This window comes from Phoca vitulina, unplaced genomic scaffold, assembly GCF_004348235.1.
Source record: "Phoca vitulina isolate PV1807 unplaced genomic scaffold, GSC_HSeal_1.0 scaffold10, whole genome shotgun sequence".
Lineage (NCBI taxonomy): Eukaryota > Metazoa > Chordata > Mammalia > Carnivora > Phocidae > Phoca > Phoca vitulina.
Genome location: NW_022589713.1, coordinates 22,680,510 through 22,704,748, shown reverse-complemented (window position 1 = coordinate 22,704,748; position 24,239 = coordinate 22,680,510). Strand labels below are relative to the sequence as shown.

General features: G+C 43.9%; 1 protein-coding gene across 1 annotated transcript in view; it reads left to right on the top strand.

Annotated features, from left to right (window-relative positions):
* The first annotated feature begins 6,067 nt into the window (after positions 1-6,067).
* Positions 6,068-24,239, top strand: part of LOC116635020 (serotransferrin-like) — a 56,525-nt gene continuing 38,353 nt past the window's right edge. Inside the window, 11 exon segments of the mRNA XM_032408671.1 lie at positions 6,068-6,311; positions 8,234-8,406; positions 14,909-15,017; positions 15,771-15,947; positions 16,682-16,829; positions 17,874-17,929; positions 18,473-18,654; positions 19,446-19,623; positions 20,883-21,037; positions 22,629-22,719; positions 23,312-23,350. Of these exon segments, the coding sequence (XP_032264562.1) occupies positions 6,269-6,311; positions 8,234-8,406; positions 14,909-15,017; positions 15,771-15,947; positions 16,682-16,829; positions 17,874-17,929; positions 18,473-18,654; positions 19,446-19,623; positions 20,883-21,037; positions 22,629-22,719; positions 23,312-23,350 (1,351 nt within the window). The 5' untranslated portion in view covers positions 6,068-6,268.

The window sequence follows — 24,239 nt, the reverse complement described above, 5'->3', positions numbered from 1 at the left end:
GTTGGCGAGGATGTGGAGATAGGGGAATCCCCTTGCACTGTTGGTAGAATACAAACTGCTGCAGCCACTGTGGAAAACAGTATGGGGGTTCCTCAAAAAGTTAAAAATAAAACTATCCTATGATCCAGGAATTGCACTACTAGGTATTGACCCAAGGAATACAAAAATACTAATTCAGAGGGATACAGCACCCTCATGTTTATAGCAGCATTATCTACAATAGCCAAAGTATGGAAACAGCCCAAGTGTCCGTTGACTGATCAACGGATAAAGAAGATGTGGTGTATATATACAATGGAATATTACTCAACCATTAAAAAGAATGAAATCTTGCCATTTGCAACAACATGAATGGAGCTAGAGAGTATAATGCTAAGCTAAATAAGTCAGTCAGAGGAAGACAAATACCATATGATCTCACTCATATGTAGAATTTAAGAAACAAAACAAATGAGCAAAGGGGGGAAAAAGAGAGAGAGGCAAACCAAGAAACAGACTCTCAACTACAGAGAACAAACTGATGGTTACCAGAATGGAGGTGGGGTGGGGGGGATGGGTGAAATAGGTGATGGGGATTAAAGAGGGCACTTGTGATGAGCACCAGGTGTTGTGTGGAAGTGTTGAATCACTATATTGGACACCTGAAACTAACATAATACTGTATGTTAACTAAACTGGAATTTAAATAAAAACTTAAAAAAAATTACCATATGATCCAGAAATTCCACTTCTGAGTATATACTCAAAAGAATTGAAAGCAAGGTCTTGAAGTGATATTTATAACCCATGTTTATAGACATATTATTTGCAATAACTAAAATGTGGAAGCAACCCAAGTGTTCACTGATAGATGAATAAATAAATAAATAGGGTAAATACATAGAATGGAACATTATTCAGCCTTATAAAAGGAAATTATTGACATATGCTACAACATGTATGAACTGTGGACATTATGGTAAATAAAGCAAGCTAATCACAAATAGACAAATATTGTATGATTCCACTTAAAAGAGGCACTTAGAGTGGTCAAAATCATAGAAACAGGAAATAATGTGATGGTTACCAGGGGCTAGGGGTAGACGGAAATGAGGAATTTTTGTTTACTGGGTATAGAGTTTCAGTTTTTCAAGATAAAAGGAGGTCTGGAAATGGATAGTCACAGTCACACAACAATATGAATGAACTGTACACTTAAAAATGGTTAATATGATAAATTTTATGTAATGTGTATTTTACCACAATAAAAAATTGAAAAAAAAATGATAGTAAAGGATTATAACCCACTGAGAAAGATGGAACCCCTGAGTCCATGCTGATAAAAACAAATAAAAGGAAATAAACAAATAATTGGAGAACAGGAAGCACTTGTTTACTTTAGAATGTCAATTGATTAATGTACAAAGAATGATATAATCAGAAAATCACTATTTGGCAATCAATATAGTAATACTTGATCTAGGCAAGAAACATCAATGGATGCTAAAACTAGGCAGTGTATGTCTAATGAGGAATAAAATATTAAATAGTCTCAACATATCTTCCCACAAACTACTCATTAATTAAGAGGGAAATTTAGAGTGTAGAAATCTGTCAGACACCACCTTAACCAAGCAAACAAAGTTAACAGAATTGATGATGAGACAAATCACTTTTGTGTTTCTTCTAATGCAATAACCTGAGAAGAAAGTGAGAGTTTTATTTTTTCCTTTTCAATTCTTCTACATAGTATATCTTTTTTGTACTTGACTGAATTGGCAAGGTCCACAAGTAAAATGTTGAATAGAAGTGATAAGAGTAGAACTTTTTCTTGATCTCAAAGGGAAAGCTTTCATTCACCATTCCACCATTGAGTATGATGATTTCATATATATATATATGAATCATATATATATATTTTATATATATATATAAAACATTTCTTTTATGTATTCATATATATTACATACACACGCAATCGGATTAAACATGTTTCCCAGGATAAGTTTGCTAAGAGGTTTTAAAAGAATGGTTGCTGAATTTTACCAAATGCTGTTCCTGTACTGACTGATACGATCATATAATTTTTCTCTTTTATTCTGTTAATGTGATCAATTACACTGATTGATTTTTCAAAAGATAACTTGCATTCCTGGAATAAATCCAACTTGCTAATGATTTAGTATCCTTTTTAGATATTGCTGGGTTCAATTTGCTAGTATTTTGCTTGGGATTTTTGCATCTATGCTCATAAAAGTTATTTTTTAAAATATTTCTCATGATATCCTTGATGTTTTTGGCTTTCAAACTATACTTACTGGCCTCAAAAACTAGTCAGGGAGTACTCCTTCTTTTTCTATTACCTGGAAAATATGTGTAAGATTGTTATAATTCTTCTTAAATGTTTGGTAGAATTCACTGGTGAAGCTGTCTGGCCCTGGACTATTTGTGAAAATGATATTTTTATGGACTCCTCTGGGAAAAGAATGGAAACCTGAGAATCTTCCCTTGTCCAGGGATTTCTGAGGGGACTGAGATAGAGAGAGCTGGGGGTGCGTGGTATTTCAACGGCCTGACATTTTTCTAAAAGGATAGTGCCCTTTGTTCTCACCTCTCTCACCACACTCTTCCTGAGCAGTAGGTCTGTGGGGTAGTGGGTCTATGAGCATCAATTCTCAGGCTACCTGATCCCACCTTCCCGAAGACCCAGACTCAGGTCTTTCAGAGGAGAAGCCTTGGTGTTGGGCAGAAAGCAATGAGGGGGAAGGGTGAGAGGGACTGGTTCAACCAGACAGAAGTTCTTTGTTTGCTCTGTTTCTTTGCAAATGAGGCAACATTTGAAAACAACAAATATTGGTTCAGAGAGCCAATGCATTCCTGCCCATCCCTTCAGGTCAGCAACCCACCCCTCACCCCCTGCACGTACACACAAGTTCAGCTCTTTCTACAAGAGACCCAATCCCACTGAAATTTAAGAGTTTTATTCAGTTCATGGTGGACGATTTGGGTCATGACTTGGCTTGGTCTATAACTGGAAGCTCTCTTCATTCCCTTCAGCCCCTCTTATCTCCTTCCTTCCTTTCTTCCCTTCATTGCTCCCTTCCATTTCTGGATAAAGAAAGAGAAGATGAATATCCAGAAGGCAGCTGTAGTCTAGAGAAGGCTGGGACTTAGGAGATTTGAGTTCAGGTCCCAGAGCTCTATGAAGGAGGATGTGTCATTTTAGTGTAGTGTCCACATCTGAAAATTGGGGAACTGATCTCATCTCTCAAGGTAGTTGGTCAAGACCACAAAAATCTTACCCCAGAATAGTGCTTGGCACATGGAAGGACTGAAAATGTGATACTTTCCTTCCATCTGAGCATAATAAATTGGTGCATGCCTGAGGTTCTGCAGTTGGGGCACTCAGCCCACTCCCAGATGGGCAAACCTCTCTGCAAACTGAAATGTGGGGTGGTGTGTCTGTGAAGAAATGTCAGGGCTGGGAGTGCCCTGTCTGTCCCTCTCCGTGTGATCCCAGATGAGTCCCTTGGTCTCTGTATGTCCCTATTTCCTGGGAGAGGCAGTGTCCTTGGTGGATGGGTACATGCACTCTGGAACCAGACTGCTTGATTTTGCATCTGACTTAGCAGTTGATTTTGGAAAAGTTATTAATCCTTCAAGGCCTCAGTTTCCTTATCTCATCTTTAAAATGGGGATTCTAGTACACTGGCCAGAAGGTGCTCGCTCTGAGGGGCTCAAGCTTGGTTGTGGGCCTGTCCCTGAAGGAGCTGCCTCAAGAAAGGTTCACTAACCCCTCTGGTATGAGAGTAAATGCAGTAGGGGCCCAGCCTCAAGAAGGGTTCACTAACCCCTCTGGTATGAGAGTAAATGCAGTAGGGGCACAGGGGTGAGAATCATGGTCCATCTGCTTTCCATGGCCTCCACGGAGCTTCCCTGAGTTTGTGGGTTATTCAACATTGGGCAACTCTCCCTCCTACTTCTGGGCAGACCCTGCAAGCTCACTGCACGGCCTAAGGAGGCATCAGCTGAGTGCAGTCTCCTGTGACGACTCCTCCCAGCCAGCCCTTCCCCTCACTGTCTCCCTCCATCTTCATCTCTGTACCTCAAGGTCTCCCACAGGAAGCCAGACCACTCCCTAATATGCCTGTTGCAGGGGGTTGTAGGAATATGCCCTTCCTGCCATGATTCTGGGTTTCCCATGGCTTAAGCAGGAGGACCCATGAGGGGCAGGGACCGAAGGAGGGCAGCAGCAGCTACTCTTCCTCAATGGTGAGGCAGGCTGTCTAGGCTTGTCTTATGTCTCTACTGTAAACAGGAAGTCCCCGCTATAGCTATGCTCTCTAAAGTGGGATGTGTGTAACCCCTTGTATATGAGACAGTCTACTGGGGTATGGGAGAAGATAACCTAACTTCCAGTTATATTTATTCTTAATGCGAAAGATTAACAAACGAACATTCACTACTATTTTGAATGAGGATTGGCACTGTCTCCCACTGGTCTATAGGCCAGACAGACACAGGTCTTGTAGAGCCTCTAAAGTGTCTGAGGGAAGATGGGGGAACACCTCAAAAGGGGAGGGGTGGGAAAGGGGGTAATGGATGGTTGCGACTCTCTGACCTGTCCTTTGTTCTTGGCTTTTGTGGTTCCACATTTTGTGGTTTTCTTGTGCCCAGGAGATTGGATGTACAGATTAGGTGATGTGGTATAACTCACCAAACCTCATAAAATGCACAAGTGCCTTAAAAACATTTCTGCAAAGAAACTAGAATTAGAAGATGATTCTGATATCACAAACACAAGTGAACAAAAATAAAATGACAATACTGACATCTTAGAAGGACTGGTATAGATTAGTTAGTGTAGATAGAGCCCAAAACCACAATCATCTGATCAGACTGGATAAGTAACTTTTCAAGAAACCTAAAATTATTTTGATGACTTTCTGGACTATTGACTTACATCTACTATCAGGACCCTTGCCCTTTCCCTAAGTGTATTATTTTGCCTTGAGATATTATTCAGTGTATATAAGGCAGAATAAACAAAGGAACATTTTTTTTTTTTTTAATTTATTTGACAGAGAGAGAGAGACAGCCAGAGAGGGAACACAGCAGGGGGAGTGGGAGAGGGAGAAGCAGGCTTCCCGCAGAGCAGGGAGCCCGATGCGGGGCTCGATCCCAGGACCCTGGGATCATGACCCGAGCCGAAGGCAGACGCTTAATGACTGAGCCACCCAGGCGCCCCAACAAAGGAACATTTAAAAAAGAATGTTTCATCTTTGTTTTATTGCTTTATAAATTTATATTCCTCACATGGTTGAAATGCACACAATATATTAGTTTAAAAAATACATACACAGAATGTACAACCTCACTATTTTTCCTAATAAGGATGTGTAATCAAAGCCAGTTGGAAACCACTTAGCTGGAGGGAGACAGGGATGACCCAGGCATTGAGACCAGGCTACATCCTCCCCTGGGCCCCTTGCTTTGTGCTGGTGTATCACTTTGTTCTGAGTCTCTAGACTCTTTGTCGCATTCTTGGGTAGCTTCTTGTGGGAGAGAATTTGTCTCCCCTGTGAATCTGTCCCTAGGCCAAGGTGTCCAGCAGGCTGCATGGAGGAAAGGAAGGTTTTTAATCCAGGAGTTTTAGTTTAGTGGGGCATATAGAGAGAGAGCAATTCCTCAGTTAGGAGGGCCTTTGAGAGCCCAGGAGCAGGATTTCTGGGGACACCTGGGAACAAGTGAAGGGTGTTGAACTTGTCTTTGATTTGAGGCCAGCTTTATTCTTCTCTGACACCCTCTCTCAGGAAGGTCTTTGCCTATCATTCTGCATTTCTACTCTGGATCTAGGGTAGCTCCTTCCCTCTTTTATCCGTGAAATGAATACATAGGACTGGTGCAGGACCAGCTCTGGCATCCTGCGATTCAGGAGCAGAGCCACCGGCCCCAACCCCCGCCCCTACCCGCTGCAGCCCTGCTCCTGGCACAGAGAGAGCACGCATTAACAAAGGGTTGATTTTTCTTTAATTCCCTTACAATCAGCATTTTTGTGCTGGAAACCATCCGTGGGTCTTTCCAGAGCTCAGGAAATGAGGTGATCGGCCTGGCGAAGGAATGAAGGGGGAGGGATGAGGGGTGATTGGGCAAGCGGGCTGCGCAAACACAGGAGGTCAAAGATTCTGCTTGGCCCGCTGAGCCGAAGATAAAGGGGCACCGGACGTGGGGAGACGGCGCAGAAGCCCACAGGTCTGTGCTCCCGGCTCCTAGCTACAGACCCAGGAAGATGAGGCTCGCTGTCCGCGCCCTGCTGGCCTGCGCGGTCCTGGGTGAGTGCCGGCGCGGGGAAGGTCCGCAGAGTCGCCAGCCCAGTAGCTCTTTGCACCCTCCACTCGGCCACACAGGCTCCTGGGTTCCACTCTTGGGCTGGAAGCCCGGAGCACTTCCTTCGCTCTTCCCCGCCGCATCCCTGCACCTGGTTCAGCTTAGGTTCAGCTCTGCGCCTGCGCGCAGCTGCTGGTCCTGGTAGTGCCTCTGTCCCTTTTCGTGCCCTCCATGCTTCCTTGCTTCCTCTCCTTGCTCTCCTCCTCCTTGTCCAGTAAATCTTGTAGTATTAGAATACAGTAAGAGCACTTCCATCATAGTTTATCAGATCCCTTCTATGAGGCCTCCTGAGTTGAGTCTGAACTGCTAAGCATGGCATTCAAGGCCTCCCAGATCTGACCGCGCCCCCACCCTTGGCAGTCTGATGTCCCATGGGTGCCATTGGCGCTGAAGATGTCCTGCTAAGAAGCAGGGCTGCTGAGAGGTTCAAAGCATATTTGAATCGAGGCTTCTTGGGTCCTCACCGGTGAGGGGGCTGGGGCTGGGAGGGTCAGGCGAGGGTAAATGAGGCCATGGATCCAGGCACCAGTGGAGTGGAGTTCGTTGCACAAGTCCGTACTGTGGGGCCTATGACTGGATGGCCTCTGCCACACCCATCACCTCCTGAGATTGTCTGGCTCCCTTTGTCCTTTAACTTTTGCCTGCCTCTCCTGGTGCATTTGTTATACCTTTGGAGACTTGTGTTTAGATATTTGTCTCTCCTGGAAAAGTTTACCCTTGGGAGTTGGCCCTGTATTACATGCCTTTGCCCCTGGCCCCCCTCGCACCCTCAAAGCACCTCATAGGGCTGTGCAAGGTAAATGCAGGACTCAGGACAAATTCCTGCCCATGAGACCTCAGGAGGGGCAGTTTAGGAAGGGTCTGCCACTGAATCCTGATGCTTCCCATGACTTCTCATGGGCAGATGTGGGATAAAGGGTGGTTGGGGCACTGATTTCCCTGTGGCTCCTCCTTATGCATCCTGGAGAACTGTTGCCCTTTCCCTTTCCTGCTTTGTGCTTTGTGGATATTCATCAGCTTCCCTGAGTCAGCCCTGTGCTGTCATCCACAGAAAGTGGAGATGACAGAGGTCTTTGGGAGCAGTGCAACCACATGATTTTAATAGCTACAGACATGGCTGGTTTTAGTTTCTCCTAATGGCAGCCCAGAAGACTGATGAAAATTGAGGGAGGGGTCATTGGAAACAGAAAGAACCACTGAATATGTGGAGTTCTAGTTATTCCTGGAACAGAGGATGATAGATGAGTATCACAGGCAAATTCATTATTTCATCAATCATTTATCCCTACCTACTGGCCAAGCAGATGGAAAATAACTCAGAATGTCATCTTCTTTTATTCCCTGGGCAGAGACAAAAGTCTGGAGACCTGGTTTCTAGGCCAGTATTGGCCACTAACAGGCTGGGTGACCTTAGGTGAAGCATCACTCTCTGAGCCCAGTTCCATCATCTTTAAAAGATGGTAATTCCTACCTTGCTAGCTTCCCCAAGTTGTCATATCAATCCAATGCCTTCAAGAGGCTGAAAAGGTCTGGTCACACTGATGAGGCTTATGTCCCTTGGCAGTCCCATGATGGTGAGATAAGGAGGCAGGGAAAACAGAGAAAAGCAGATTATTGTGGTCTCCACTTGAGAGCTGATGATCAAGCCAGCATCCCTCTGGCTAGCACAGGGTGGTTAGCAGGTGACTAGGAGGCCATTAGGGTTCCATTCTCTTGTCCCCAGCCTCAGAAGGCAACAGAATCTGTGCTCTGTGGTGTTAATGGGAGGAGTGGGAGGAGGACAGGATGGAGGGGATGGAGACTTCAAGAGCCTTCAGAGGGTGTTCTGTCTCTCCCACTAGCACAACCTCTGGCCTCTTTCTCCTAGGGCTGTGTCTGGCTGTCTCCCCTGAGAAAACTGTGAGATGGTGCACTGTCTCAAGTCATGAGGCCAGTAAGTGTTCCAGTTTCATGGAAAATATGAAAACTGTCCTTGAAAATGGTCCTTTTGTCAGCTGTGTGAAGAAAACCTCCTACCTTGAGTGCATCAAGGCCATTTCGGTAAGTCACTGTTGCCTAAAAGAGAGTGGAATAAAATCCATACTTTCTCTTCTGTCATTTTGGAACAACTCTTTACTCACAGGTAGGAGGCTGGTGTGGAAAAGTCAACCCCCAGTGCTAATAAAAGCACTTCAGAAAGGGAAATTGGAGTGGTTATCTTTAAGGAGTCTTAAAATCCAACACACTCTGAAAAGGGGACTATTTTGAGGCACGAAGTTCTCTGAATTCAGGGAAAAAACAAGAATGTTTACTATCAAAATTTCCATATGACATTGTTTTGGAAGTTCTTGGTACATCACAGGAACTAGATGAATGATGCTCACAGGGAAGAGGAATACAGTGCCAACTGCAGATGTTTGCTGATCTCTTTGTTTTCTAGATTTTCTAAAAACACTTCACTCCATCACTGTTGTCCCTGCACATCTGAATGTGGGTCAGACCCTGTGCTGAGCAATGGGGCTGCAGCGGTGAATTTAAACACATGTGGTCCTTACTCTTTTTTTTTTTTTTTTTTTTTTAAAGATTTTATTTATTTATTTGACAGAGAGAGACACAGCGAGAGCGGGAATATAAGCAGGGGGAATGGGAGAGGGAGAAGCAGGCTTCCCGCAGAGCAGGGAGCCTGATGCGGGGCTCGATCCCAGAACCCTGGGATCATGACCTGAGCCGAAGGCAGACGCTTAACGACTGAGCCACCCAGGCGCCCCTCATGTGGTCCTTACTCTTGAGGAGCTTATAGTCTAGTCAGGAGAGAAGAAAAACATGCAAACAAATAAATTGTAAATTTCAAATTGTGTGATGTACAATGAAGGGGAAGAGTAGAATGCTCTGACAGAGACTTTCAGAAGAAACTTGCTTTGGCCTGGGTGTCAGGCACAATCTCCCTGACAGGGAAGCAATGAAACTAAGACCCCAAGGATGAGCATGGATAAGCCTGCCAGGTGCCATTGGTGGAATACGCCAGGCAGTGAAGAACAGTTTGTGCAAAGGGCCTGAGACAGCAGAGCTGGGCTTTCTGAAGTTGCTGTAGGGAAGTCAGGATGACAGGAGTAGAGCAAGCAGGAGACTGGAAAGAGTAATGAGGTGGGAGAGGTAGACTTAGCCAGATGGAGCATGATTGAAGGAATCAGTCATTTGGTAAAAACACCTGGCTTGTGTTTTTAAATTGGATCTCAGTTATGATCATGCTTTAAATTATAACCCTTGAATTATGACATTTGTTTAGTTTTAGTCCATGCATGCCCGTTTTTATTTTTAAATGTTGATAATATAAAATAATACTATTCATGAACCTAACACAGGTTCTCAAAACTTCATCAGTACCAATAGCTTACTTCTAGGGCTGTTGTGTGGCAGCACTGGATTTTATGGGAATGGCACCCATGTAGTGTGGTGTAACCCACAACTACTGATGTGTTTCTCCATCCTGAGCAAACTGAATGCTACAACTTTCTTGCCTTTTATTTTAGTTTTAAGATGTATATAGGTATGCATGAATGACTGCACGGTTTTGATTCGTAAAAAGTTTCATAAACATGGCATTACTATGTGTTGTCTTCTCCTTGTTTTTCCCTCCTCAATATTATGCCGATTCATCCACATCGTTGAATATAGCCATTGTTCATTCATTTTCAGAGCTCTACAATAGTCCATTATGTCAGTATAACACAATTTATTTTTTCTTTTCTGGTCATCAGGCATTTGGGCTATTTCCAGCTTTTTGTTATTCTAATCAGGGCTTGACAAATATTTTTATACAAATCTCCTAGGACACAAATATTAATAGTTTTTCTTGAGTATATATATGTAGGAACAGACTTGCTGTGCCAAGGGATATGTATTTGCCTTTTAAGACAATGCCAAATATGTTTGATTTTTTAAAAAATTAATGAATTAACATATAGTGTATTATTAGTTTCAGAGGTAGAGTTTAGTGATTCATCAGTTGCATATAACACCCAGTGCTCATTACATCAAGTGCCCTCCTTAATGCCCATCACCCAGTTACCCCATTCTCCACTCCCCTCCCCTCCAGCACCCTGTTTATTTCCTATAGTTAGGAGTCTCTTATGGTTTTTCTCCCTCTCCGATTCCATCCGATTTTATTCTTCCTTCCCTTTCTCTATGATCCTGTATTGTTTCTTAACTTCCACATATGAGTGAAATCATATGATAATTGTCTTTCTCTGATTGACTTATTTTGTTTAGCATAATACCCTCTAATTCCATTCATGTCTTTGCAAATGGCAAGATTTCTTTTTTTATGGCTGAATAATATTCCATTGTATATATATACACCACATCTTCTTTATCCATTCATCTGTTGAAGGACATCTCAGCTTTTCCATATTTTGGCTAATGTGGACATTGCTGCTATAAACATTGGGGTGCAGGTACCCCTTTGGATCACTATGTTTGTATCCTTTGGGTAAATACCTAGTAGTGCAATTGCTGGGTTATAGGGTAGCTCTATTTTTAACTTTTTGAGGAACCTCCATACTGTTTTCCAGAGTGGCTATATCAGCTTGCATTTCCACCAGCAGTGTTTGATTTTTAAGTCAATTCGATGTGGTTCTTTTTTTTTTTTTAAATTTACCCATGTAGTTAGTTACCTTTATTTCCTTAAAAATTTTTTTTAATTTAAATTCAATTTAATTAACTTATACTATATTGTTAGTTTCAGGGATAGAATTTAGTGACTCATCAGTTGCATATAACACCCAGTGCTCATTACATCAAGAGCCTTCCTTAATACCCATCACCCAGTTACCCCATCCCTCCACCCACCTCCCCTCCAGCAACCCTCAGTTTGTTCCCTATAGTTAAGAGTCTCTTATGATTTGTCTCCCTCTCTGTTTTCCTCTTATTTTATTTTTCCTTCCCTTCCCCTATATTCATCTGTTTTGTTTCTTAAATTCCACATATGAGTGATATCATATGGTATTTGTCTTTCTCTGACTGACTTATTATGCTTAGCATAATGCCCACTAGTTCCATCCATGTCATGGAAAATGGCAAGATTTCATTCTTTTTGATGGCTGAGTAATATTCCATTATATATTCACACACCCCACATCTTCTTTATCTATTCATGTCGAGGGACATCTGGGCTCTCTCCTCTTTTTTTGGGGGGGAGTGTAGTTGACAATGTGATTATTTCAATTTCTACTCCTACCACCAGCATATGAGAGAATAATCCATATCATTCTGGGTGAATTTGGTATTTTATCATTAAGAAATTATCTGGCAGTGCTTTTTGACTAAACTCTATTTTTCTGATATTAACATACTACACCAACTTTCTTTGCTTAGTAGTCTTCTCCTGTGCCTTTCTTCATTCCTTTATTTTCAATATTCTGTGTGCTTCTGCTTTAGGTGCATCTTTTGAAAACTGTTTGTTGCTGGATTTTATTAATGCAATCTGACAATCACATTTATTTTATGTGAAATCTCATTTATTTTATTATTATTACTGGTAAATTTGGACTTATTTCTGCCATATTACTTTTTGATTTCTTTTAGTCCAGGCTTCCCCTGTTTTCTGATTTTTCTTTTTCTGATTTTTAAAAATTGAGTTTGCACATATGTTTGTTCATTTGCATTGTTTTCCCTTTATTCCACTTTCCCTCCTACTGGTAATGAATTTAAACACTTTATTTATATTCCTTAATGAGTTCCTTAAATTTTTACTACATACTTTTAGCTTACCAATGTATTACAGTAAAATAATCCTGGTCCTCCTCCCAAACAATAAAAGGACTCTGGGAAACAGTAGCTCAGACTTCCCTCTTCCCTGTTTAAATATTACCATTTAATATTTTATGTCTATCTTTTTTTTAAAAAGATTTTATTTGACAGAGAGAGCACAAGCAGAGGGAGAGAGAGGGGGAAGCAGGCTCCCCGCTGAGCAAGGAGCCCGACACGGGACTTGATCCCAGGACCCTGGGATCATGACCTGGGCCAAAGGCAGCCACTTAACCAACTGAGCCACCCAGGCGTCCCTTATGTCTATCTTTTTTAAAACACTCAATGTAAATACTTCATGTATTTGTAGACACTATATATAAACATATGTGTGTGTGTTTGTGTGTCTATGTGTGTGTGTACACACACCCAAAAATTTAGAAAGAGAGAAAGAGAATACGTAGATTTATCTACATTTTTGTCATTTAGTCTGTTTCCCATTCCTTCTCATTTTTCAGACTATCCTTCTGGGATATGTTTCCTTCTTGAAATATGTTCTTTTGGTGATCCTTTCAAGCCACTCTCTTGGTGTTAAACTCTCTCAGGTGCTTGCTTGTTTTCTCTGCAAATGCTTTAATCTCTGGAATGATAATTTTGCTGAATGTTTAATTCTAGTTTGACATTTTTACCCTGTTTTAAAATATTATTCCACTGTCTCCTGACTTCCACTGTAGTTGTGGAGAAGTCTGGTATTATCCTGTTATTCCTTCAATCATCTCTGAATAATTTTGAGGTTTCATTTCCTTGGTCTGTGACATTCTATAGATTCACTATGATATTTGCAGTTGCGAAAATCTTGGTACCTATCCTGCTTAGGGTATATCAGGTCTGTGGAATTATGTTTTTCATCAATTCTAAAAATTTTGGAGCCATTATCTCTTTAAATACTGGCTTTTTTTCAGTTCCTCCATTTTTTTTTTTTTTTTTTTTTAATTCTAGGATTCCAAGATAACACATATTAGGTCTTCTTTAATCTAAATTTTTAATCCTTCTTTCACAATTTCCACCATCTATACCTCTTTTTGGCAGCATCCAGGATACATTTTTCAGATATAGCTTCCAGTTCACTAATTCTTACTTTAAACATGTCTAATCAACTTATTGCCCATTCATCACTTTATTTCAACAGTTATATTTTTTGTTTCTAGAAGCACCAGTTCAAATAATTTTTCTTTTTATTTCTGATAATTTCCTTTTCTATGCTTTATCTCTGATTGCAGCCTTCAATTTGTATAGAAAAGTAAATACCTCATAGGCAGCTCTTCTCAACTTTGCATTAGACAGCTTCAACCTCCCTTGAGGGCCCAAGTCTGTTGTTCCTGTTGATGCTTGTGCATTGTGGCTTATATTCTTCTGAGTGTGTTTATCTGCATCTGGGAGGTCATACTTGATTTTAATCCTCCTCCTCCTTGCTGGTTCAGGTTCCCCTTGGAATCCTTGCTGCTCTAGTGGATCCCATGAGTTAGGCCTTGGCTCCTTGGTTCCTTTTCCTCTGAGGCTCCAGTGATTCCTGATCAGCATCCTGGTGTCTTGGCCACAAAACCCCAATCTCATTGCTCTGGGGAAATTTGTTTGTTTGCTTATTTATTTTTGTTCTGTGGTGTGCGGGGTGGGTTGGGAGAGGCCAGAGGTTATACTTACCTTTTCTGATACCAAGGAGGCCACAAAGGTTGTTTCATATTTGGTGTTTAGTTGTGGAATAGAGCTGTCCTTCACCAATGTGAATGTATCTAATGGCACTGAAATGTACACTTAAAAAAAGGTTAAACAGTAAATTTTATCTTATGTATATTACAATAAAACAACAAAAACAATCCCAACCCTTAAAAGTTGCCCCAAGATTAACTAACTAAATAACCAGCAAGTAACCGTAATGGAAGAAATGAACCCAGACGACCTGATTTTAAATCCCAGCTCCATGACTTACTAGCTATGTAGCCTGGAGAAGTGACAAACTTTCCGTGTCTTTGTTTTTTCATCTGTAAAATGGAGCTGAGTTGAACAGTGGTGACCTGTGACATATCTGAGTAGTCCATTAAACAAATAATGAGCCATAATGGAAATAATAATGAGCATCTAACCCTTAGTTCATAGTATAAACAAGAGGTAAAGCCCAAAGAAAGTACCAAATCTTTGAACAAGACTCTTGTAGTTATGGGGTCCCAGGACAGGAAGGAAAAGTACCAAGTACTGAATCAGAGTGGAGACAACTGTCTTTAAGACTCCCCTCCCCAATAAGGAGGGCTTCACAAAGTGCCTGAAGAAGACCTCAGCAGAAGGCCCAAGATGAAGAGGTTACCAAACGAAAGCAACTGGGTTCTCAATATAAATATGTGTAAGAGCATGGTTGCAACTTCCTTCAGTGTCTGTTATGCTTGGGCAGTGTACCCAGTCTAGGGTTGGGAGGGCAACTTTCCCCCATGAGGTCTGCCATGTAAAGCTTCTCTAATTCATGTTGATCTTGAAAGATCACACATAGGTTTCTGGGCCAAGAACCAGACTCTTCACCAGGGGAAAGAGAAACATAATTCATTCCTTTCTCTATGTGGGAGGAATAGGAATATGGTGGCCAAATCCCCTCACCAGGGAGGTGGAGTCAACTGAAGCTCTTGGTGTGGTGTGGTGTGGTTTGGCCAAGGTGAGGGTTCTTTTGGCCCCAGGTCCAAGAAGACCTGCCAGTTACCTTCACTTGCCTGGGTATAGGTGGACCTTCCTCAGAAGTAAGGACTTCATCAGGGTCTGGTCTGTTTCCTTTCAGTCAAATGAAGCAGATGCTGTGACACTGGATGCAGGCTTGGTGTTTGAGGCTGGCCTGACTCCCTACAACCTAAAGCCTGTAGTGGCAGAGTTCTATGGGACAGAACAGGGTAAGTTCTTCTTGGGGACGCAGGAAAGAGTTTGTGGCTCTTGTTCTCTCCTGGTAGATGCTGAGTTTGTCTTGTCCAGGCAGGTAATGGAGATTAAATACTGATGAGCATTCTCTACTGGGTGTCAGTGGGGAATGAGAGGCCTTATCAGCTGCCATAGGCACAAGTCAAGGCCTCTGGGGCTTTGGGATGGTTGAGGACTGGGGCTCCTGACACTGACCTTCTGGGCTAGGAAACATGCTCCCTGGAGAAACAGAGAAGACTGTGTGCAACCTGACCTGAACCAGTAGGGTTTAGAGCTACATAGAGGAGCCCTCCAAAAACCATAGGTGCCACACACAGGGGAGAGACCACACTAGAGTACATACTTGGAGCCCCAGCAGCCTTGCATTTCCTCTGAGAGCAACCAACTGTCCCTGGGCCTGTGTCAGTGAACAGGAAATACTTAGAATGAATGTGGTCTCTGTGTTACAACTCCAATTTCTTGGTGGGTTTGAGTTGGTAGGTGTAGGCAGACACCCTGCAGGGCCATGGTAGGCCTGTGTTTGCTTGGACTATTATTGCAAATGTTCTCTCTGCAGTCCTTTCTTCCCCCTGCTAGTCTAGGCAGGTTTTCCTGATCTCTCTCTCTTTGTGACCCAACCAACATATATGTGCCCTGTGGATTCCCTTTCTCTACTCAGGAGTCCAGTAGTGATGAGCAGTGTTTCCCTGTGGCCCAGGTTGAGGGTCTTTCACACTGTCTCTTGGTAGATAAAAACACCTACTATTATGCTGTGGCTGTGGTGAAGAAGAGTAGTGACTTCAAACTGAATGAGCTCAAAGGCAAGAAGTCCTGCCACACGGGCCTTGGCAGGTCTGCTGGGTGGAACATCCCCATGGGCTTACTTTATTGGAAACTGCCTGAGCCACGTGAATCTCTTCAGAGGGGTAAGTAGGCAAGAGGGTGAGTGCTATCAGGCAGGCCTACACAGGCCACACTGGGGTCACTCAGACATGATCAGGTGATCATGTGTGATGAGTCTAGGGGGTGGAGGTAGGAGGTACACCAGCTTTAAACTGGTCAGTTCTGCCACACCAGCAGCCCTGGGAGGTGTCAGCTGAGTTTTTTCTTCTCTGAACTCCTAACACCCACCCAAAGGCTATCCTGAGGAGTGGCGGTGGGGGAAGGCCATCAAGCCCAACAGAAGGCTTCAGTCAGGGCCAAGTTTGCTGGGCCCTACTGATCACTTTCCTGGGGTTCTTTCCAGTCTGTGGCTGATGTGTTTCCCATTCTGCTGGAGCTTTTCTGGTGGCTATCTGCTGCCCATGAACTTGGCCTGTACCTCTCTATGTGGGTCTCCCATCTCTCAGATATGACTCCCAGAGAAGACCTCTCTCTGAGCTGTTCCAGTCTGATAGCAACCTGAGACAGGCCTAGGTCAATGGCAGGCATAGGCCTGGTTCTTGGGGAGGGGAGTGGGAGGACAAAAGTTAACTTGTCCCTTTTTGGAAAACCTTGATCTTGATCAGTGAACACACATAAGGATGTGCTGAGACTGGGTGTGCTGGTTTTGCTTTAATCACTCTCTGTTCCCTAAAGAGTCTAGACTGGGAGCTGGGAGCTGTAATTGCTTGTAGCCAGGGTGGCTCATGACCTGTGCTACATATCTTATGTTGAGCAGCAGTGTCCAATTTCTTCGCGGGCAGCTGTGTTCCCTGTGCAGATCGGACAACCTTCCCCAGTCTGTGTCAACTATGTGCGGGGAAAGGGACGGACAAGTGTGCCTGCTCTAACCATGAACCATACTTCGGCTACTCAGGTGCCTTCAAGTGAGTGAGACCAGCTGCTGTTCCATGGTGGCCAAAGTGTCCAATGTCCTCAGGCTAGGAGACCCTACCTGGCCCATAGCAGAACCCAGCCTACAGAGGTGTCCAGGAGGCCTAATCCCCTCACAGTGACTCAGTGATCCAGCTGGGACTCTGTAGGCCAAGCCAGTGCATATGCCTTTCTTGTGACATTTGACAAGGGAGCCCCTCTCCTGGAGATCTTTTCTATCTCTCCAGAGCCCTTGAACTTGCCCAGTGTGTTCTTTCGCTGGACTGGGCAGAGCCTAAGGGAACAGGCACATCCTTAGTGTCTGGACCATTCTTCAGTGACTGTCCCTCTGCTTTCTATTGTAGCAGTGTCTCCTGTTCATTGCACTGGCCTCTCTCCTGCCTTCCCTCATTGTCCCTGTGCAGACAGCTCATGTGGCTGATTTTTCACTCCCTCTTTTACCTTGGTTATATCCTAAAGTTTGATAGCCAGCCAAGGGACATTTCCTCTGTAAGGAGACTCTATGTCTTTATCTTCCATTTCAGAAACTTGAAAACTCTTTTCTGTATTAAAATATCTTCAGTGAGGGGCGCCTGGGTGGCTCAGTCGTTAGGCGTCTGCCTTCGGCTCAGGTCATGATCCCAGGGTCCTGGGATCGAGCCCCGCATCGGGCTCCCCGCTCAGCGGGAAGCCTGCTCCTCCCTCTCCCACTCCCCCTGCTTGTGTTCCTCTCTCGCTGTGTCTCTCTCTGTCAAATAAATAAAATCTTTAAAAAAAAAAAAAAAAAAAAAAAAAAAAAATATCTTCAGTGATTTTTTTTTGCTACTTTGGGGCACATGATAAGGGATTTCTAGTTCCCATGAGCTCAGCCCCCACCCCCCACCGTCTTAGTGGTATATCAGTACCCCATAGTGCTTCCTCCTCTGTGGGTCGGCATAGAGGCCTCCACCAGTCTCTGCCCTTGTCCCAGGGCTGGATGGTGTGATCAGACAGACCCTCAAGCCTGAGGTGAAGGGTCTGCCCTGCTGGGATCCTCCTAATGTATTTCTTTCCCACAGGTGTCTGATGGATGATGCTGGGGAAGTGGCCTTTGTCAAGCATTCAACAGTGTTTGGTAAGTGACAGGAGAATCTACACATTCCTTCCAGGCAGGGGTTTTCTTTTTTTTTTCCCCTGTACCCCTTTTCATGGACAGTAGTCAGATATGAGCATACTGTATTCCTCCTTTATCACTGCTTGGGTTTCTACTTGTGCAGAGTTGTGTGCCTATGGGGTCCTCACCTGGACTCCTGGGCCTCTTTCCATCATTCAACCTCCTGGACATGGGGATCCTTCTTCCTGGTCAATGTTGCCACAGCAAGGGATTGGGGCCATGTCTGGCTGAACTTGGCCTGAAGTTGGTCTGCTGAGATGAGACCTGTTGTGGGGTATGGGGCAGTCAACCCTGTACTAGGCATCAGAAGCTTTCTTGCCTGTAACTGGTTGTGGGATCTTGAGCAAGTCAGTTCCCTTTTGTGCTCTGGCCCTCAATGTTTGCTCTAGGTATCTCAGCTCGCACATGCTATGATTCATTGGGATTGCAAGGGATGGGGAGACAGACTACAGTTCATGACTCTGTCCTGTCTGCAGTTGGCTCATCCAGGCTTTCTTCCCCCAGAGAACGTGCCAAACAAAGCTGACTTGGACCAATATAAGCTGCTCTGCCCAGACAACACGCAGAGCATGCCTGTAGATAAATATAAGGACTGCCACCTGGCCCAAGTCCCTTCCCATGCTGTTGTGGCCCGAAGTGTGGGGGGCAAGGAAAACTTGATCTGGGAGCTTCTCAACCAGGCCCAGGTACTGAATTCACTGTTCTCTCTCCTGCTTAGTGCTCTCTGCTTGGATTTGAGGCATTTTCCTACATTCCCTTCTTGCCACTATGGAATACCTTGTTTTTAGGACATAGTGGGAACTGTGCCACATTCATCCACTTGTCTAAAAGTGCCCAGCAGGGACTTAGAGTCACACAGAACCTAGTCCTGCATTATTGCCTGTCAGACCCTTACATTTTGGCCTAGTGACATGAAGATGCTCCTTACTGCTTAATTCTATTTCCTTCCATCTAAACCAGGACTTCTAGGCCAAGGGCAAATACTCCCTCCCCCATAAGGCCTTCCATGACCTCTGCAGAAGGAAATGATCTCTTTCCTAATGTCTCTCAGGCTGATTGCAAGGAAGCCACACACACAGCCAGCTTTACTTAGAGCCTAGAGCATGCAGAATGCCAGCACTGAGCCAACCTCCTCTCGTCTAGCCCTCCCATCTGTCTATCAAGGGTTTTAGTGGTAACCACACAGTGTCAGCTTCTGAAGGAGACTGCATTTCTTAGGCTCAGTGAGCTGTCAACGCAACCAGGGAGACAGGCATGGAAACATATCCTGTGAAATAGGTTGTTGCATGACTGCAAGAAGGCTGGGAGTAGGGATGGTGCTGGGTGGGAAAGAACAGGTTTGACTGCCCTCTCTCCTGGAATCTTGAAAATTTCATGGTTTTAATTTCATTTTCTGGGGGTTTTGTTTTTCCTCAGTCCCCTTTTGCAGCCTTCCTTGCTGCTGTAGCCAATCACTATTGTGTTTTACTATACACAGGAACATTATGGCAAAGACAAATCTAAAGTCTTCCAGCTCTTCAGCTCTCCTTTGGGGAAGGACCTGCTATTTAAGGACTCTGCCCAAGGGTTTTTGAAGATTCCCCCTAAAATGGACACGTGGCTGTACCTGGGATATGATTATGTCACTGCTCTTCGGAATCTAAGGGAAGATGTGCGTAAGTACTGGGGAAGGATCATGTGACCTTTTGGAGCCTGGAAACCTGGTGTGGGCAAGGACCAGCAATAGACTCTTTCCAGGTACTGAAAGCCCACCCTGACATTTCTTTATTCGCCCTGCCTTCCTGCCCAGTGTTAGACTGATGCTAAATGGTGTCAGTCATCATGAGATGGGCCTGGACATCACCAAAAGGCATGAAAGGAAATTCATGCTTAAAATGACTTGGATTGATACTAGCATTATTTCCCTTGTGTAAATCAGAGCCGCCCTACCCACTTTGTGAAGCCAAATAGCCTGTCACAAAGTAAGTGAAATAGAATAAAACTGCTACAGACTTGTACATCTGCAGCCAGTATTATGATCAGCATGTGCCAGAGTGAAGCTGGAGCCCTGCACAGGCTGATCCTGCTCCTGAATTTCCTTGGGTCATTGAATGTTTGCTTGATTATTCATTCATTCAACAGACATTTATTGATCTTCTAGCCATAAACTGTGCTAGGTGCTGGGCATGCAATGGTGAGACAAACGTATATTAGGTTCTGCTGTCATGGAACTTTCTCACCAGTGGAGAAGACAAATGTCCAATGAATAGTCACTCTACTGAATGATTGATTAAAAATGAGAGATTGGCTCAGAATAAGGGAAAACAGACTCAACAGAACAAAATATCATGGTCTGATGAGACCATGAAAACAAAGAAAAATAGCTCCTGGAGCTGCAGTAAGACTTCCTTGAGGAAGTGACTTGAACTGAGGCTGACAGTCAAATAGATGTCCATTTACTCAGCAGACATTAACTGCACTGACCATAAGCCAGGCACTGCCTTTGAAAAATGAGGGTGCTGTGGAGAGTAAGATAGGCATAGCCCTTGCCCTGGCTGAGCTTATGTTCTTCTGCAGGGAACAGACAAAAAAACAATGAACAAATAAATAAGAACAACTCAGGTGGTTAAGTGCTATTTCAAAAAGAAGAAGGAAAACAAAACAAAACAAAACAAAAAACAGCCTGAAGTGATAGAGGGGTTGGGAGGAAAGTTGGCTTCTTGGAAGAGATTATTTTAAGCCATACCTAAATGATAAGAAGCCAACAGAGATTGTTACTGCCTTTGTTTTCTAAGACGATGAATTCCTGGAATGGGACCTGTTTGTATATTGCTGGCAAATCCCAGCATTTTCATAAAGACAGTTAGTAGCATTCATAACCAGCAGGAACTTCTAGGGCCTCAACTGAAATCTGGCTCTCTCTCTTATGCCCTAGGCCCAGATACCCCAAGGGATGAATGCAAGAAGGTGAAATGGTGTGCAATGGGTCACCACGAGAGGGCCAAGTGTGATGAGTGGAGTGTAAACAGCAAAGGGCAAATAGAGTGTGAAACAGCAGAGTCCACTGAAGACTGTATTGCCAAGATCGCGGTATGTCACTCCTGCCCCCGTAGGGCAGCATTTCTGCCACTGCTGCCTGCCTGTCCCTATGGCTGAGTGAATGTTCTTAAGAAGATATAAAAACCTGTTCCCAAGAAACCTTGCCCTCATGTGGGAGCCCAGCCCCACAGGAGCTTCAGTACTTTTGAACTTATGGATCTGAAGGATTCCTTGGGGCTCTGTTTCCTCCCAGTATTAGCACATGGTGGAGGGCACTCTGAGCTGTGTCTGCTTACAGGAGGCTGGACCATGGTGTGGGTATGCCTGAGACCCATGGTGTGCCATGATAGCTGTGACAGGGCTGTGCTGATTGTGTAAGCAGGTAGAAGTTTAGCTTTGTTGATCACAAGAGCATTCTATGTTTGCTTTTAGAGTTTTGAAAATCCTGAATGATATAAAAAAGAAAATGAGAAGTACTTGTAATCTTCTACTCAGAGAAAATCCTGTTAAATGGGATCATATCATATACACAATTTACTATACTTTTTTCACGTATCTAGTTAGCTTTTCCTATGTCCCAAATCATTTTTCGAAAACATGATCTTTTATTTTTTTATTTTTTTTTAATTTATTTGAGAGAGAGAGCGAGTGAGAGAGTGAGCACAAGTGGGTGAACGGGCAGAGGGAGATGGGGAGGGAGAAGCAGACTCCTAGCTCAACAGGGAGCCTGACGCAGGACTTGATCCCAGGACCCCGGGATCATGACCTGAGCAGAAGGCAGACACTTAACCAACTGAGCTACCCAGGCACTCGGAAAACATGATCTTTTAATGTTGTAATCTATTTCGTAGTGTGGATGTGATGCAATCTATTTAGCCATTTGTCCATATTATCTATAACATCATTTAGTCTGTTTCTTTCTTTTTTGCTGTTATGAATTATTCTTGCATGTTTTACAGTGGATGAATCACACTTGCACATGTACTTTTTATCCAAATAGTTTCCCACATATTTGATTACTCCTTTAGGGTGTATATCTAGAAAGTGGATTTCTAGGCCCAATGGAAAGCTTGGCAATCTTGTGGAATTTAAGCATCTCTATAATTCAGGGCTTATAAACCTGAGAAATTGGTCATTCAAGAATATTTTACTCATTCATTAACACTTTGTCTACACCAAGCACTGAAATTGCACTCAGCCACATGGCCATGATTCAGGGCTAGAGCCCCAGCAGGAGGTGCTCTATGCCACAGACATAGCCTCGTGTCCCTGACTCCACTCATCTGTCTTACGAATAAGAACTCTTGGTGTCAGAAAGTTGTTGTGGAAATGTCTCTGGGACAGTGTATCCTATGAGAGGACAGGAGGACTAACTGTGGGTCTTTGCTCCTAAAGAAACTAAGCAAGGAACCCCAAATTAATCCTTAATTCATCATGGTTTGGGTGAAAATGAGAGTATATTTTATCTTCTCTGCTGGGTGTTCCTGACTGATAGATCCTTGGGGATCTGGTACAGCACCTACTATCTCCTGGGGCCTTCGTGGCCTGTGCTGGGAAGGCTGCCTCAAGGAAATGGCTGGAAGAGCAGGTAGGACAGGAGATGGCCTCTTTTCACCTGCTGTAATGTGCTGTGTCTTTGCAGAAAGGAGAGGCTGATGCCATGAGCTTGGATGGAGGCTACATCTACATAGCGGGCCAGTGCGGTCTGGTGCCTGTCCTGGCAGAAAACTATGGTAAGTGGAGGGGGTGCCTCTCTGTGCTTTATTTCCTCTGGGCCAGGGAGAGACGACATGGGAAAATCATAGCCTGATTTACACCACATTGGCCAGAAAGCTCTTGTTTCCTGAGCACCTCCTACTTCCTAGGCTCTGGGCTCCCTCATCTCTAATCCCCACAGTCATCTTGAAGGATAGAATCTTCTACCATACCTTCCACCAGGCTGACTGGAGGCTTTGCACTGGGAAGTTCCAGCTAAAAGTGACCTGTCTGCAGAGGACAACTGGGATTCTCAGCTGGGACTCCTGGCAGGTCTTCTTGCTTCCCAAACTCACACTTCTGGTGCCCTGGTGCAGGGATTCAAGTATAGTTGGCAGGGACCACTGTGGCCACAGGTCAAAGAGCAAGAAACTTGAAATTCACACTTTTGGGCTAAATTCCAGAGGCCAGTGAACAAAAGTGAATTTGTATAATCCAGACAGCCTGGACTGTTTGGGAATTGGTGAAATGTAGATTGTCTTCCTGGTTCTTTTTATTCTGAGCTACACATGGGAATGGCATGACTTCCAATGAATACATGTTTAATGACTTCTTCATTTTCTCCTCCAGAAACTCATGGCCCTAAATGTAACATTACAGCAGAGGAAGGTGAGTTGCGATTGGTAACCTCATGAGTTTAATTCTTATTGCTTTTGGGAAAGGGTAAGGTATGTTTAAATTCAAATCAAAAGTAGGTTAAGTCAATGGAAGAGACCAATTTTCAGAATGCAAAAGAACCATAGAAGGATGATAATTGATAATATGGTTAATCTTTTATACTTGCCATGACTTGCACATAGGTTTCTCATTTAATCCTGTAAGTGGGTACCGTCATCCTTTAAGGATGCCTAAGAGGACCAACAGCTCACAGAGGTTACAAGTTGTCAGGGTTCCTATACCCAGCAAGCAAGTTCACACCCTCCTCATCACTCCCAACTGCTTCACATTACATAAGGCCTGCACAGTTTTAGATGAGAGTTACACCAGCCAAGGAGTCTTGCTTATATGTGCCTGGCAGGGCTGAGCAGAGAGGCTCACACAGGCAGATGTCTAGGAGCATGAAATTACCCAGCCTCCCAGCCAGGGCTGGGCCCAGGAACCCAGGCCAATCCGGCTCTCAGCTAGTGCTCTGGTGGGGGGTGGATCTGAAAAGATGGGACAGGAACAAGATAGGAAATCTTGCCAAGGTGATCACGGGGTTTCAGAGCCCCAGTGCTAAGACCTCTCTGGTTGTTTTCCAGCCATTAGTGTGGAAGTCCTTGTGACTTCCCCTATTACAACCTCTCAGCCTCTCCTCCTCATTCTAGGACCCAGGCTCTTTAGCCGAAAATAGAAAGACTTGTTCTTGCTCCATGGATGATAAGGCTTCTCTGTTTTCTGCTGTAAATAGTTGACTGAATTAACTAATTTAAAAAGTTGAAATCAGGGGCACCTGGGTGGCTCAGTTGGTTAAGCGACTGCCTTCGGCTCAGGTTATGATCCTGGAGTTCCAGGATCG